Below are 17,610 nucleotides of genomic sequence, written 5' to 3'. Positions count from 1 at the left end.
CCAGCACTGTTTCTAACCCCCGTTACCACATTCTCCTCTCCTTGGACTGAGATGACAAGGTGATGAGAGTTGCGTTCAGACCAAGAGGCAGATCCATTAATGCTCCTACTTGCAGGACACGTCCTATAAAAACCTTATCATACACATAACTTGAAATCATTCCAGTACATAATGGTCATGTTTCCAGATTGCAAGCAGCAATATCCACAGGTCTCATGGTAGAGCTCGTGCTTGGCATATCCTCCGACTATAGTTCCAAATCACATCTTTCCAAAACGACAATACTCTTAATATAAACAATGTTTCATTGAATCCTTAAAGGTTCATCCATCTTTTTGCTATACTACATTATTTTTACCCTGTTAAGAGGAACAGGATTTTTTTTCATTAAATCTTATTTAAAATTCCCTTGACTGCCCAGGCTTTACCCCTACGTGTTATCAGTGTCTGTTTGGGAAAACAAACAAAAGGATTTCAGGCTTCTTTTTTGATGGATACAAATATGGGGAAGAAAAGCACCCATTTCTCTCCAAGTCCAGTAGTAAACACTAAGATCATTCACCACTAGTGACTTTTTTTGCCTGGAGCATATCTATCTAAATATTGAGCTGGGACCTCCTTTATGAAAACACTTACTTTGAGTTGTTCTCTCACAGAAATACTCACACACCCTTAGATTCTTGTGGGGAGCCTTAGCCCCATCAGAATCAATAAGCAAACCCCGAACTCTGGAAACAAAATGGGGAAATTCAGTGTATTCTGATTCTATTTGTTGTCACTTCACATATCATCCATCACTTCTATTATTTTGAGAAGTATACCAATGGATCCAAAATAAGTTTTCCATGAAAATGTCAGAAATATACCTAAGACTTTTCATATAAATAAATATACAAAAGCTTATGTGAATTTTAGAGATAAGTTGAACAGAAGTATTTTACGGAGTCAGATAAACATTTATTTATGGTGAATTTCTGGCTCCTTTGGAAACAACAGAACCAATTTTTAAATTAGTCCCAAACTCAAACATTGTTTTGTTTAAAGGCACATATTTTGAGAATACAAGGAAGGCACTTATTCACAACATACAGACGTTTAAAAACCGACACAAACTATAATAAACGAATTCCTGAACAGACGTTAAAAATGTTACAATATGCATATCATTAGTTTCCCATATGAAAATCATATACAAATTTTTGGTTACTAATGGCCTCATGCTTATTTTCACATTTATTTTACTGAGCACAATATATTGTAATAATTTGTAAACAGATAAATATTTATTTCTCTCTTAGCAGTCATTCAAAAGTTATCTGCACAAAAAAAAGAAAAGTTATTTTGGCACCTTTCAGCTTAGTGTCCATGTAAACATTTCCTCCTTCTACACACACACAGCCACCATCAAATTTCTGTAGCAAGTGCCCTTTGGTATATTATTCATACATACATCCATCAAATAAATAAGTAGCTGAAGTGTGGTGAAATTAGTACCTTAGGCTACGAAATCTTGGTTTTCTTAGGCTAAGCATTGGTTGTTTGATGGTAGGTTTGTTCTCAAATAGCATTGCTTCATTTTCTGTAGTTGGAAATCTGTTCTGGTAGATCAGAGGGTATTCCTTCTGAAACTAGAAAACATAAAAGCAAAAATTAAAATAAAGTATCAGACTCCACCAAAACTCCAGCTGTGCAGGGCTTGAGCATGAATCATCTTGTAAGGATGCGTAACAGCAAGAGGAGCAAGGCTATCGGCATGTAAAGTGACTCTGCTGTGACACTTGACCAAAGCTGTAGCCCTTTGTGCTTACCAGTTCACAACTGATAACAATGAGTCAAATAGAAATTTTGTCAGGCACTTCATCTTCCGCTGAAATGAGAAAAGCTTCTAATCTCATTTTATTCCCAAGGATTTTTAGCTGTTGTGACTGGAATAGCGCTAGGAGCAAACAGCGTCCTGTTCTAACTGCCTGGATCTCCACTTGCCATGGCAGCCTGCAGCTGCTCACCACGCTGTTCATCAGCTGAGGAACAGCAATGCCGCGCATTGTCTGAACAGCGTGAGCGGCGTTCCACCCCCAAGCAAGGCGTGGTAGCCACCCATGTGAAGCCACGCTGTCCAGCCAGCATCGGTATCTTTTCTGCTGATGCTTGGAAAGCTGTCGTTCAAGAATCACAGTGATGAATGTTCTACCTAAATGAAAGTTAAGATTCAGCAGATTTTGAAGGTATTCTCTCAGGAAAGCTTACTACTTAACCAAGGGAGTTATTTTTCAATTCCTGCAGACATACAACTAAACAAAAATATCTGGCTTCAGAGACATGTTTTTGGCATTTTACCCTGTTTCCTATGTAAGGCCTCAGGAAAGAATAATGGTACATACAGCAGAAAGCTTTATTGATTGATTTAACCTGAAAACGACACCATTTGTAACTTTTGGTGATAACCCAAGTCGGACCTAACCCTCTAGAAAGTGCCATGTATTTGGCTTTCCCCAAGTCAAAGTATCAAAACTGAATAATCGCTCCAAAAAGTTGTGATTTATCACACCACTAGCTATCCCAGCACAAGTGCAAGACTAGAACGATACAGCTCTGCGAATTTTAAAAATAAACTTTGCTAACATGTGGCCCTTACAGTACAAGCTGCTTCTGGACTTTGGTAGGAAATCATCAAAAATTTAAGAACATACTTCAGGTTTACTACTAGAGGATTTTAGTTTATTTCCTTTCTCCCTGCTTCATGTGCTTATAGTGCTGCTGTGTATCACTTCTTACTGCTTCCAAGTTTTAATCGACTGTAATTAACTACTCTTCTTTACATGCAGGAAGTTTTAATGAACTTGAACAAAAGGCCAGCCTTCACTTTTACAGGACCAGAAAGTTTTCACAACACATATGAAAAGTCAGTGTTGCAGAAGCTGGGGGAGGAGCACCAAAGAGAAAGAAATGTGCTTGCTCTGAAAAGCTGCTTTTTCAAATTTGAGTCACAAGACTCACTTAGGAGATTCTAGGACAAGCACAATATTATTCAATTGGTCAGAAACACTTGCCAAAGGTTTTCTGAAAAAGAAAAAAACCCTCCAGTATTAAATCCTGCCAGAATTGCTGTATTTTAGCTTCAGTATTAGGCAATATGTTAGTAGGCCATAGAAGTGCCAGATAATCTTGAGCGATATACATGTTACAAAACACAAAGAAGTCCACAGAAAAGAACGTTTCAGAATTGTGAACAGATAAAGCTTGACCTCTTAAAGCAAAAAATCACTGCTTTTATCACGTTTTGATTTTAAGCCCACCTATGGCATTGTAATGGAAATTTGTATAGCCAGTGCACCACAAGAAACCATGCTATAATTCTATCACGTATTATTTGATGGAGAGCAGTATCTCAGAATAATTTTATACTGGTTTTAAACCATTGTTTGAACACCACTGCTGCCAGACAGTATCAAATGCTGTATTAGACGCTGTCTTTAAAATCCCAACCAGAGCATGCAATCAAAATAATCCAATAGCTCTCTTCTACAAAACAAGCATTTCTCTCTATACAGTCTGCTCTTGTTCCGTACCAGGGCTTGGTGACTGAGATCCTTCCCTCACAAAGGCATTTTCATAAGTAGATGAAATATCCACCAAGTTTCTTACCTGTTTTAACTTTTTCCTTTTGTCTTTCACAGACAAGTTTTTATCTTTGATAATGTTCTCTAAGAGCTCTGCCACTGCAGCTTGAGAGGTAGAAACCTTTTGTTCTTCAAACTCCTGAGGAGTTATTTGTTTGCAGTATGAATATGTTGGCAATATGGCACAAATTTCTTCCTTTGGATATTTGCACTGAAACAAGAGTTGAAGAAGGGATCTGCATATACTCTAACGATTATGTACTATTTCAGTAAGAAGGTACCTAACAAACATCCAAACATACTAACTTACAGTGACATCACAAGTTACGAAACATTATAACATAGCTAATATCTATAATCGCACCAACAGTTTAATGAAAGTTTGCATTCAAAATACAGTGGTTTTATTTGCGGTTTTCCCATCCCACCTTCAGAACTAACAAATACTCTGCAGTTAGCAAATGAACTTAAACTTCTATCACGCCACCAACCTGAGCCATCTTCATGTATTCTATGTGATCTCGCACTGCAACCTGCAGGTAAGTTGGTACTTTAAATACTTCTTGTTGATGGTCCATTAGGAATGAAACTAATCGTGTAGAAAGTAGCTCATCGAGATCTACTTCTTCTGCGCAGCATAGCACGCATCGAGAAAAAGTCTGTATCATCTAGAAGTGTTTAGCAGATCATTAGTACACGAAGTTGAGAGATTTGCCTTCTTTCCAGTCTACACAGCAGCACAACAAATTTTCCAATACCAACTTTCATTGCAATCTCTCTTGCCTGCACCACTGGTCAAGCGAAAACTGATTATAATTTTTTCCTCATCTGAAATAACGTAATTTCTTATAACATTAGCCTTGTACTTTTTTTTTTAATTGAACAGTACTTTCAATTAAGAAATACATATTTTAAAGAGACAATAATAAGAAAAAGTTTTCCCCTGTAGAAAAGTATACATCTTCAATTAGCCATCTTGAGACAAGTGAGATGATAAAAAAACCTGCAGAACCAACCTAGCTAAGATCTAATGCACACCAAGATCCAGTTTTAAATAGCTTTAAAAAACATTTTTACAGCTTTCGTATTTCCAGCTTTTAGTAGGCTTATTTTAAGTTACCATGTACAGGTACTTTGTTGTTTTACCTAATAATGTTTGACAAAAAATCTTTAGTTGTTCCAATGAAAGCTTGAATTCAGACCTTGAAGCTAGTTCTTTAAAACCACTAGGCAGCCAATTTACTTCTTTGGAACTGTTTTTGTCATAACTTCACAATACACAAATATTTAGCCCAAGAAACATTTTCTGCAGGCACTTTACCAACACCTTTTAAGTTAAATGGCTGTTGGGTGAGAAATCAGACTAAACAATCATTTGCATGCTTTTAAGAAATCATTTCCCTTCTCCTCCCAAAATAAACAAAAGCAACACCAATATTTGAAATACATTAGGATGGAGGCAAGAAAGTGCTTGCTTCAAGTCAGATTTTTGTAAATATTCTACAGATGAAAAATCTGCCCATTAATCGCTATTTAATTGCAATGAGACAAGAACCTCAAGTACAGAATTACTGCTGTATTCTCAGCATTACTTCATCCATGTTCTTAAAACAATAGATAAGCTGCACTTATGATTCCCTTACCAAAGAACGTGTTCCCATTGCATCATGCAGTCGTGGCATATCAACGTTTTCACTGATTCGAGAGATCATACGCATTAGGAGCTGAATCTTTCTACGATTTGGTGGTGGAAGCAACAAACAACATATCTGTAGTGCTTCAACAGCAATTCTTTCTAAATGAGGCTGAAGGAGATCTACAAGTTAATTGTAAAGACAGCTGTCATTACGATTTGAACCAACCTTCAGGGTATTTTTATCTCAGTACAAGAAATTTCATTTTTTTCAATGATGATAATCTATGTTTCATAGAAATCAGCTGTAACATAGTAGATAATGTTATGTGGTCCTTTTTTGTGTGGTCATCTTCAACTTGCTTCATTATGATAAACTGCTGGTACAATTAAGAACATAATACAATTAAGAAATTACACTAATGTTATTCCCAGAAGTATTTCCAGAAAATGCGTTGTTTCAAAGACCAGAAAAAGACATCTCCAATAGGCAGGTCTGTGCAAATTCTCTGCCTCACTCTTGGACAGTGTCTAGGTCAGAATTACTTATCACTTACCTGAACAGAAAGATGAATTACTGACACATCAAGTTTAAGACTCCAAAGATACTACATGCTACTATTTGTTAGCAGAGGTACAACGGGCTACCTTTAAACAGTGCAATTTAGCAAACAGAATTTTTTTTTTTTAAAAAAACCCACAGATCATGTTATAAGCATATCAAAAAACCTAGCAACAGTGCCAAAGATTAAGGAAGCAGAGATTAGTTAGTCAACACAATAAGCCAATACAACATGCTTTAGAAAGCCATCTTACTTTGCGTGCCAGTCAACATATAAGAAGAGTGAGTGAAAGAGTATTCTGAGAGTTCTATGGTACTTTTGCAGAGTCGCTTTTTGACGGTGGTATCAGAAACCTCAGTCCTGATGTCCACTGAAGAAGCCACACCAGAGGTATTTGGTTTTCCTTGCCCACAAAGTTGAGACCTTGGCTTTACTGTGATTTCAGCAACGGGTATGTTAATGCTAGCACAACTTCTGGAGTTCCTCTTGCCAAGTAAACTCAGAGACCTGCGTATTTGCTTCGACCCGTGATTTTCATTAAACAGCTCTTTATCCTGAAGAGTGGAGGCAGACACTCTCTTGACACCATGGGTTTGTTTTTGACATGTATTATTCAAACCAACCTCCAATACAGAATTAGCTTTATGCTCACATGATAGCGACTGTTTTCTACTTCTTGGGCCCAGGATGGCGTTCACATCAGTCTGCCTGAGGGAATCAGATTTTCCTTTATTACATACACTTGAAGGAGTATCTCCAATTCTTTCCAAAGAGTAACATCTTGTCCTAAATTTTAGAGGTGGATCTTGTTCGTTCCTGAAACCTGAAAGATTTTGACAACTTCCTCCTATCCAATTATCAGCACTGCCTTGTTTACATGTCAGTTTACATTGCTGCAATTTCTTTGCACATTGTTTTTGAATAGTTAGCTCTTCTGAAGAAGACTTCCTGGAAGCTTCATATTCTCTCTTTTTTTTGTCGGGCTCTTTGCGAAGTAGGGTTAAAAGAAGACATTCAGTTGATTTGAAAGAGTTCAAGTGAAGAATTTTTGAAGGTTGTGGGTCACATTTCTCATCTTGGACAGAATGTTTTCCACTGCATATATCTGGAATTGTGATGTAGCCACACATAACTATCAGAAAATGAAATATAAATTAAGATGCAAGTGGTATGAAAATGAACAAGTTCAGAAAGAAATAAAGTTGCTAATTGAACAGAGAAGACAACAAATATAAGACACTAATTTATAGTTGACTCAGTTAGTAAAATTAAGAAAAATTTAACTCAGTCCAAAAGCAATCTAACAAGGTAACTGCAACCAACATGCAAGAATAAAGGAAGTTAACACACTGCAATAGTGAGGAACAGACAGGAACGAGCACATATTTTTAAATTATGGTTATTGTATATTTACAATGTTAGCTCAGACAGCAATTTATATAGGATATTATGAGACAGAACTGCATTTCAATTAATATTGTAATAGAGAATGATAGCGACGATCTTCCTCAGATTCAAGCTGCCATACAGATTAGGGGTCAAGGTCTGCTTTGAATTACAGATTTGTTTCCCAGTTGATATAAACTTATAGCTTGCACTGATTATTTCTAAATTCATACATACCTAAAATATTAACAAAAAGTTCATAGTATTCAAAAGTAAGTAATGGTTCTGGGAGATTGAGGAAGTAATCAGCAACTGTTCTGAATACATCCCGTTCAAACCCACTGTAAGTTGGTTGGCTCATGTCATTGTTTCTAGGCCCTAAAAAGAGGTGAAGAAAGAAAATTCACAAAAAAATATTTCACAATTCCATTATAAAATAAATTAAAAAAAAAAAAAATCAACATAAGTTTATTCTTGTAGGAATGACTGTTTCACAAGAAAAGAACCATGTCAGCAATACACAAATATTTTGTTTAGTTCAGCACTGTACCATTTGTAAGCAAAAATACTGTAAAATATTCTATGTAGCCACTGAGTTGTGCTCAGTTTCAATAAGATATTCCACACCAAGAAGATAAATGAAAACTCATTTATGCCCTTTAGAGGTTCCTCAGCAAAATAATAACAAACTCTTAGTATTTTCCTTCATTTCCAAACTACAGGAATCCCAGTTCTCCCACAGGGAGCTCTAGCTTCTAGATCAAGAAGAAACTCAAGCTATAACCAACTTTGAAGAATGTGCAAGCTGAGAAGCCAGCCAATATATACATATTGCTTTACGCATAGGCCAAACAGAGCTGGTCAGTGTCTTCCCTTTGTGGGGACCTCCTCTTTTCAACTCCTCTATTCAAAAGGTTCACCAAGAGAAAGTTTTGTTCACTGCTAATCCTATGGTGAGTCACAGCTACACACAACTAATTTTCTTCAGAAGTGGACAGATGAGCAAGCCAATAATATAAGAGATCTGACTAATAAACCTTGCCCACGTTGCTACAGACAAGAAAAAGAATGAATGAAAGGAGTCCTGGTACGAATGAAATTTGACATTGTGTAGATCTTTTAACCCTAATGTTATCATACTCCACTGAACTCTTATAAATGAAATAAGCTACCTTACAAAGCCAATTCTAATGAATTGGCAGTTTTAATTGCACATAGAGCCAGAGAAAATTTAACTTTTGACATGATCAAACTTTATAATCGTAATCACATTACCACACACCACACTAAAAATATAGTAGAGCAGTATTCCCCCTGCCAGCGTAGTATTTTTAGTTTTCATTGTGCAAAGTAACTACCGCCTTAAGCATTTGGTTACAGTATAGCTAGCAGGTGCAGAGATAAAATCTCCACTTGAACCAATTCACTCAAATTAGAAATTGAGAATTCAAAAAACCAGAAAGCTTGCTTGCAGTTTTCATTTTATGAATACAAAGACCTATTAGTTCTAAATACAGGACTGATGTGGGAATTAAGGTATTGAAACGCTCAAAGACCAGTGCTCAGCTATATTTTCCACTTTGATTTAAATCCACTCACCAAGCTCTTCCCTGTCCTGCTTTTCCCAATAGCGCTCTTCATATAAGAGGCTCTATGTATTTGGGAATGCAGTTGAAGAAAGAGGGTCATGTTGAAGAAAAAAACAAAGGGTCATTTTCACAAGAGCATATGATGCAAACTGAACTTCTGAAGTCACACTAACCCTGCACAGACCCCTACCACAGTTCCACTGAGCAGCTAGAGATATATGCAGATGTATAACACACGCCATCCAACCACGTTATAGCTAGTATAGCTTTGAGAGGAGCTGATGAAGGAGATTGCCAGGAATAGGGGCAAGAGCTAAACAGCAGGGCAAGCACACGTATGAAAAGAGCTCATAATCTCCAATTTCATTTGAGAGGCGCTCATCTAACTCCAGCATGTCCTGTTAGCCATTTAGTGAGGCAGTCTTGAAAAAAAAGAAAAAGTCAGTCTAATTGTCCTCTGCTTCTCCAGAATCTTTTCAAAGCCTGTTTCACAGAAATGCAAAGCTTACATAATCATGATCTGTATGTGTTTGTAACACAATTTCAAACACATCTGACAAAGGACGCCTCAAAGACAGTTAGATTATGTGAAGTTTCATAAAAATCAATGGCACTGTAAAGGAGAGACTATTAATACCACACAGGTCTGCTACAGCACATGTTGAAGAACAAAAAAACCTCCTTTATTAGCAAGAGAATCCATATCAGATTGAGCCATTAGAAACTGAACTTCATTAGGTTCACTGTGAAAGTACTTTTTTTTTCCTCGCCCAATAGGTGAAAGCCTGTGTTATTTGTATTACTCCACAGTAAATACTTTGCTGGTAGTCCCAAGGCAGCTGCTCAAGTACACATAACACTGATGCCTTAGGTAACTGATTCTTCTTTTCTAAAGTTTAAGATTTAACATCATGCCTTTCTAAATTTTACATTTAAGCAAATACACAAAGAAAACAAAACAGAAGCACTAAGTCTTCTGTAAGTTGTAACCACTTTCAGTTTTGCTGCTTGGTATTTCATATATTAATACCAAAACAAGAGATGAGTGCAGACTGACGCTCAGTCTGCAAACAATGAAAGTTCAGTTGTCACAAAACACATTTAACAGCCAAAATGTCTGACTTTAAAAATCCATCTCATCTACTAGGCAGTGATTCACAAGACATTGAAGGCCTTCGTTTTCCACAGCTGAACTCTAACTACAAAAGGTGTCTTACGGGGTTTTAAGCATAAGCTTTTTCTAAAGATCGTTTGGAGAAAAAGGTGGGGAAGCAGATAAGGAGGTACCAGAGGAGCTATACTCCAAGTCCAGGATCCAGGAACAAATGAGTGGAACTCTTCCTTCTGTTGTCATGACAAATTTAGTAGACCATAAAGCTGACTATAAGAGCATGCTTTTATCCCAAACTCTTTGCAAAATTTTGTTTTATTTCTTCTAAGACAAATAAAAAACTAACTGGTGTTCTGTGAATTGGCCTCCCCAGTTTAATATGAAATGTAGGAAATGTTTTAGTCCAGCTCAAAGCCAATAACCGGAAAAGGAAAGTCCCTTTACTCCTGAAAAACTGCATTAGAAGAAACCACACAGGTTTTTTTCCCTGCCTGACTCTTTGTTAATAGGAATTATTCTCGTAAAAAACCAGTCCTTAGCTTTTTCATGGCCTTGGACAGCATGTTTCCACTGAAAGCTTACAGAGTTTAATTAACTGTACATTAACTGTTCTCCTGTACGTTTCATGGATTAAGGAACACTGAAGCCCCTCTTCTTCCACTAATTAAATCTGTTCATGTTGCCAAAAATTCATACGCAGAATCAGATGATGCAGCCTAAAAGCAGGGTAACTAGCTAGACCACTGAAAGGCTGATATCTTGATTACCTGAAATATAATATCTTTAACTCTTTTATGTTGCATTTCTGTGCAATAATTTGATATGGAATGCTGTCATTGCTTCTTCGCATCTCCAGGCACTTAGATCATTTGAATTTCCAAAATGAAACATCACAATTGATCTTAACATGCAAGTATATTTCACTTTCAACTCTCAAAATAGGTTTCTGGAACTTAAAAGCTATTCAGTGACTTACAGTATGCGAGACATTTCATAGCTGACAACACCCAGTGAGGGAGGTCTTCTAAAATAAACAAACAAGTACATTACTTATATATAAGCCCAAAGACTTAATAACTAATACAAATAATGGCACACATGTATTAAATAATACCTCAAATACAAAAGATCAAATTTAAAACTAATTTTAAATATTGCTACACTTGTAATTTAAAAGTGAATGCAATACACCTACAAAACCTTCTAGACAAATATACTGAACTGTACTGTAGTTTGGGAAAAAAGTATAAAAGACAGACTATGAAACATTCTACTTTAATTATTATTTATTGTTTGTTGCAATTACACCATACAGAATCTTTAAGCAAAAGCAGAAAAAAAAAATCTTACCCGATTTGTTCTGCAAAATAACAACACCATGTTTGCTCGTGTTAGTCATGTTGTACATGACATACTCAGGAACTATCTGTGTTGGCTGCAAAACTTCTTCCAAAGATGGGAGGCCTAAAATGGTTTGCAAACTGTGGGGAGTAAGAGAGCAGATGTTGTCTAAAAGGTTTGCTAGTAATGAATGAAAACAAGTACTTTCCATATCTATTCAAACAACAGTTACTTGATAAGCTAGTTTGCTGTTTAATAAATTCTCACTTCCACAAGGACAATTTTAGGACACAGTTTTTCCTGGGACAAACACCAGAAATCAGTAAGAAAGCGCATCTATGGTACTTAAAATATACTTCAACAACAATAAATGTCAATACATTTCTTAAATGCAACAATCCAATGTTAAGAAATACATTAGAAAGCGTATGTAGGTAACAGTAAAAATATTCAACTTAAAACATAATTTTAAAAATTTCAAAAGAATTTGCAAGCCAAAAGCTTCATCGGGCCATTACATACACAAAGCACATATATGAGAAGGTGCTTTTTATAATGTATTACTTACTGTATTAGAATGATATTTCTCCAAGTTTCTTGCACATATTCCTGGCTTATTTCCTTCCTATGCAGTGTGTCTTCCTTGTTTTCTTCTATTATATCAGGGTTTGTTTTTTCTAAATTTTCCTGAAAATGAGTGGTTTATACCATAAGGTAAACAAGCCTCTTAAGATAATTCAAAATCAAGTAAAAATTGTTCTTAGTATAGGGTGTTCTGCGGAACATTAAATTCCAAACTATGATCCAGGGAGTAACCTTAACAGTCTCAGCACTGAAATGTAAGCATACCCAACTAAAAAGCAAAAGAGGACACTACGAAAGAAGACCTGATCAACTCAGAAGTCAGCAATTTAAAAGGTAGAAACACATCAAATCCAAACGTATTAGTAAGTGAAGTATTCTGCTTTAGAATCGCAACCTAAATTCAGAAAGTATGCACACACACAATCTCAAAATAGGGGGCCAAACACTCGCATTCAATCTTTTTCAAAAAGTAAGCAGAACAGTTAAATAATTTGTGCCTTTTATTTGTCCTAAACAGAAAATATATTAAGTTTCAACAAATACATATTGTCCAGATCATTTCTAGAACTCCACTTTCCAGCCCTCCTTTAAAGTGGGGCTTTACTTTAAAGTACTGTAGCAGGGATAATTCTGCACTGAAGGAGAAAAAACAAACAAAACAATCCAAAAGAAAAAAAAAAACCACAAACCTCCCATACTGATGACCTAAGATGCTCAATTGCTTACACATATATACACAATTAAAACTCTATGTAATTTCAGATCATATTGATGCAAAATTAGCCCTATACTGCAATGGGGGTGCATATGTGTCAAATGACCTTTCTTTCTGATTAAATAACGTGGCTGCTTTAATAACATTCTACCTCCCATTTCTCTTCCCCACAAACTATTGCCAATAAGTTTAGAAGAAACAGCTTCATATAGTTTTAAGAGCATACTTAATTTCTTCTGTCAAATGCATAATCCCTTTCACTTTCTGCCAGTATTTCAAAAATGCCATGTTACAGTTACAGCTATGATTTTACATGTTTGAATAGTTGCAGGTTATTTAATAAAATCTCTTTTTGTACACTGAAGAAGAGAAACAGCACACATCACCAAGACACTTCATTATAAAATATAGCTGTATCTTTCTATTATGCTTATATAAATGTTCTATTTCACTGTCTAGAAGAACCTACCAATTTCTTAAGCTAGAAGGGATGAATACCAAACAGACCAGTGTCACTAAAAGATGATTGCTTCTAGTTGTTTGTTTGTTTTTTTTTTTTTAAAAGAATAAAGAAAAATACATGGAAACTGTAATTATGTAAGAAACATAAGTTATTACCAGAGACTGTAGTAACTCATGTTTTTTAAAAGTTCTCCTGGATAAATGTGGCAGTTTAAAAAGTCTTTCTTTGTCTCTAGAGAAGTTTTCCAAGTTCTCTTTTGGTGGACATAAGCTTGGTAGAGGTTTAACTGGAGATGTTGAAGGAAATCTGTAATGAATAGGAGAAATGTTAAATACATTTAGAATAGATTAGAAATACAAGAAGTCACAACCATACCTTATCAGTGTGATTCCATAAGATTCTGAAAAGATTCAGGAAAGTAAGAAGAAAAATGCTGAGATTTTCTCTTTCGAACACTGTTTAACATTAGCATACTATAAATGAGCTTTGGGCTACTTTTCTTGATTCCAAAGTCAAGTTGAAGATATTCATGTATTTATACAGCTCTGAGAGCAGAATTTGAGAAGTGAGGGCCACTAATACCTTTAATTTAAGAGCTTAGGAAAGACCGTTTCCCACTTAGACTTTCTGTAAAATGTACAAGAGAAGTAAACATAGGACTGGTAGCACAGCATGGAGCTACTACAATAAATTCTCCTCAGCTCCCCCCCAAAGCACCTGAGTGTAGTACACATGCCAGTGAAAAACTGGGCTAGACGAAAGCATGGAAACAGCCCTCAGCATACAGGATGTATGGTCTATACTACAAGTTAAAGTAAAACGGAGAGTGGAGTAAAATGGTGCTAATAATTAATTTTTGGCCCAATCGCTCAACCCAAAGCAAGACATTTTTGAGAATCTGGGCATTAAGATTTTTAAATAAAGTTCTCAACCTGAAGAGCTCTGTTAAGTGGTGTTCATTTCAGTACCTGTATAGTGCACCATTGTCTTCTAAATTTTCAGATCCCCATCTCCCTTTTATATCTTCAATTACATGATTCTTGAGAAACTTTCTTAATAACTGAACAGTCTGCTGCCTAGTAACTTCAGGACCAAAGTTACTGTTATTCCTTAATACTTCATGGAGCCAGTCTACAGCTTCTGACGCACTAAAACAGCTTCCATGTTTTTTGAAATGTTGCCTGTGTTTCCTTAATGGCATGCCTGCTCGGAAATATTTTGTAATTTCATTCCACTGCATGGGAAACAAAACAGCAGAGAATGTAAGATTAAAGCCTGAAGTTGATCATTTTAAGTATCAATTGAAACAATTTTATAGTAATAAGCATATAAATGAAATCACAATATTAATACTAACAAATATAGATAGTTACACTAAATAATGTAGCAGTATTAATATAGAAACATTAAAGTTCAGATTAAAAAATACATAAACATTTCATTTAGGTTTTTATCTCATTCTTCTGTAACTGAAAATAAGGTTAGAGCTTCACAAACATAACGAGCTTTATCGACCCGCTTGGCACATGCCCAGCGTTTACATCAACTCGGTTTCCTGAGGCACTGTCACACCACTGCCTTCAAATTTGGAGCAGCTCTCAGACATGAGATGAATCCACCTGTCCGAGTACATAAACACCAAGTTTAAATTTTAAAGTATTTTCTTCCTTTCCTATTTGCTCGCGCAGAATTAGATGACACGCTATAATTAGCGGGCTCCTCTTACTAAGCTGCCGCCCAATTTTCAAGGAGCGAGGGACCGCCACGGCCGCAGGACAGCGTATGTTGCGTGACAGCGGTCGCGGGGAACAGAGGGCCACCTCCTGTCCCCCAGGTTTCCACGCGTGGCACTCTGAAAGCAGCGAGCGCGGCCACCCCGAAAGCTCAACGGCCAGACACTGCTCCGGGCACGCCGGAATTTTACCTGACCGTGGGGGCTCGGAAAGGTTAATATTAATTTGTGCTTTACGCGCGAGGCAGAGGCCCGGGCTGAGGAGAGGCCCGGGGGCCGCGGCAACAGCCGCCTTTCTTCCTCCCGCCCCACAAACACGCACCGAGCCAGCCCGAAAACCAGAGCCCGCCGCCAGGCCGCCCCGGCCGGCTCCGCACCCCCGGCCCAGCGTCCTCACCAGCTTGGTGGCGCGGTAGGGCCCCGGGGCGGCCGGCCGGCCCTCCATGTCGCTCGGCGCAGCCCCTCCGGCCGCCGGGGAGGGTGGGCGCCCACCGCCGCACAGCTCAACGGCCGCACCGCGGTTTGAATTCGCTCCGCGAGCCGCCCGCGGAAGCGGATTGGGCCAGCCGGGCGGGCACGTGCCGCCTCACATGACGCAGGCGCCGGGGCGGGCGGCGGCGCCCTGAGGGGAAGGGCGGGAAGCGCGGCGGGCGTGCGGGAGCCTCGGCAGGCGGGTGTTGCAGACCCGCCGGCCCGTGCCCTCCGAATGGGGAGACGGATGTCTCCCAAGCAGCGCAGAGCTATCGCGGCATTCGTCAGGCCTTTACTGGTGGACTTTTTAATTCACTGCTCTCTCCCTGCGCCATCGACTGACCTAAGCTGTCCCTCAGAGGGCCAGGCCGCTTCATACCGCTCGGTTTGGCTTTGCCCGGTGGCAGCAGCGTCACGGCCTGCACGGGAGATGCTCAGGCAACGACAGTATCCCTCGCTGAGGGCCGAGATACCCGCCTTCCCTGCGGGCATGAAGTAGCAGAGTGTGGTAGAAGCCACGTACAAGCACATACAACGGCCACAGGTCAGTCCTGAACAGAGGTTTGAAAGTTTCTATCATCTCAGAAACTCACCTCAGTTATTTGTTAAGATGAAGATGAGGGGAATAAAATCCAACTTGTGTTACAGGACTTAACTCTGTTTTCAGAGCATTTTCACAGACAACACTTCAAGAGGCAGGTGTGGCTTACACATTTCCAAGGTCCTGTGAAACTAGCACATAGCCTACACACAACTGCGTGAACACAGATGCTCACTGCTTTCAGAAGAAAGCACATTCTCTCAACTACCCTGTCACATCCTGTAGATTTCCTACAGCTACAGTTACAATAGAGACACCCCCCCAAAAAAAAAAAATCCCAAAACAACCCCACAAACAACATAACAAACATTGCAATAGCTTAGTTTATGCAGTGTGGTTTTTTTTTTTTTTAAAAGCGTTCTTTCTCAGGGCCTGTAGACCAAGTATACTTGTAACCTGGGACCTATAAATACCCCATGAGTGTTTTATCTCATCTTGATACAGCTATCCATTGCTCAGACATTTTAGGCTCATCCCTTAAACTTATTTTATAGTCAATAAAGACATGCAAATACCTCAGACGCTTTTATAAGAAGGGATAAAAACATCACCACTGTGAGAAAACACACCAGCGTAACAAGTGGATTTAAACAGTAAGACCCAAACCTGTAACTCAGGAAGAAGAACAGAAATAGAAAGCCAAAACACATAGCAACCTAGGTAGCGCCTCCCAGCACACCCAGAACTAGAACAGCACTGACAAAACCACTTTCTCAACTACATACTCTGCTGAAGGGGGGATGGCCATTCTGCTTTTATGTGCTTAAGAAATTAGTTGCAGGAGCCAGTCAAAGCTGTCTCCTAATAACTTATATCAGATCTGTGAGCTGTAGCACCTGCTGGTAAGCCAGCAGTTGTTGACATAATGAGTCAGTATAGCAAGTCAAAATTCAGTGAAGCTGTGTTATTTCACTTATATTTTGCATCTGATTAGAAGAAGAAAGATGTGGATTCTCTCACTAGATGCAAAAACTTCAGAGGTGCTCTTCATCACTTACGTATTTCAACAACTCACCTCCTGTTTTCCTTTCTAACAAAATTGCTTGATGAGCAGTTGCCAGGATAGAAAGTGGTATTGATTTTTCCAATGACCCAGGCTCTAAACCTGTTCAAGGGTATAAATCAATTTACTGATTATTTTAGGGAAAACTCCACGAGTAAAACCTGCAGAAAGCGATGACTGCAACTGTTTCGCTGTGAATTACTCCCTGTACTCCCTCTCTCAGGTCATTTAAAAGAATGTAATGCTTGATGTATTTGCATTCAACGTACTGCCTATAGATGGTCTAATACATTTTGTAAAATTTCATATCTTAGATCAAGTAAAGAGATTTTAGGGACATGTCTGGCAAATACAGTAAAAGTGATAATTGGAATAGCGTGGGAAACATTACAGTCCATCTTCTTCATACTAGTGTAAGCAGTGTACTACTACTGTTGTAGCCTAGAGTGTTTTAATTAATTTCCTAGGAGACAAAAAATAGAGTTCTCTCTGCTTTTACGATTCACTTTCAAGTCTACTCTTCCTTGTAGGTTTCCCTACTTAAAGAAAATAACACTGAGGCAGGTGTTCTGTGTATTTATCACTACACAGTCGTGAATAGATGCAATCAACTGGAAATATAAGCAGTCTTTTAAAATGATTGGAGAGTACCTTCAGGTCACTAAAAATATTCTTAGAGCCAGTTTTATGGCTTTACAATGAGATTTCCTTATCTTTCAGTGTTTTTCGTTCCTTTATTCTCAGGAGAGAATACCAAATACCTAGTGCATACCTGGAATAATACCAACCCAGCTTAG

General features: G+C 38.1%; 1 protein-coding gene across 3 annotated transcripts; it reads right to left on the bottom strand.

The window, feature by feature from the left end:
* Window positions 1-1,074: 1,074 nt before the first annotated feature.
* Window positions 1,075-15,227, bottom strand: DEPDC1 (DEP domain containing 1). Of its 3 annotated transcripts, none has more exons than XM_075155537.1 (12): window positions 15,136-15,227; window positions 13,975-14,240; window positions 13,162-13,312; window positions 11,812-11,930; window positions 11,253-11,383; window positions 10,879-10,926; window positions 7,440-7,580; window positions 6,070-6,948; window positions 5,264-5,436; window positions 4,112-4,288; window positions 3,646-3,831; window positions 1,075-1,628 (listed from the first exon to the last, which is right to left on the bottom strand). In XM_075155537.1, the coding sequence occupies exons 1-12, from the start codon at window positions 15,181-15,183 to the stop codon at window positions 1,488-1,490; spliced, it is 2,460 nt and encodes an 819-aa protein (XP_075011638.1). In that variant the 5' UTR covers window positions 15,184-15,227; the 3' UTR covers window positions 1,075-1,487. The 3 variants fall into 3 exon arrangements, with proteins under 3 accessions (XP_075011638.1, XP_075011639.1, XP_075011640.1); XM_075155538.1 differs by having other exon boundaries at window positions 6,070-6,921; XM_075155539.1 differs by lacking the exon at window positions 6,070-6,948.
* Window positions 15,228-17,610: the final 2,383 nt, after the last annotated feature.

The sequence above is a fragment of the Calonectris borealis genome, chromosome 8, assembly GCF_964195595.1.
Source record: "Calonectris borealis chromosome 8, bCalBor7.hap1.2, whole genome shotgun sequence".
Lineage (NCBI taxonomy): Eukaryota > Metazoa > Chordata > Aves > Procellariiformes > Procellariidae > Calonectris > Calonectris borealis.
This window is presented reverse-complemented; position numbering and strand designations above follow the sequence as displayed.

Bases quoted from the DNA above. Each gene is read 5' to 3' on its own strand.
- DEPDC1 (XM_075155537.1), bottom strand. From the start codon at position 15,183: ATGGAGGGCCGGCCGGCCGCCCCGGGGCCCTACCGCGCCACCAAGCTG. The intron at 13,313-13,974 runs GTACTGAAATGA...TATTCATTACAG, and splicing joins GACAATGGTGCACTATACAG to ATTTCCTTCAACATCTCCAG. The intron at 7,581-10,878 runs GTAAGTCACTGA...ACCTCTTTTTAG, and splicing joins TATGAAATGTCTCGCATACT to GGCCTAGAAACAATGACATG.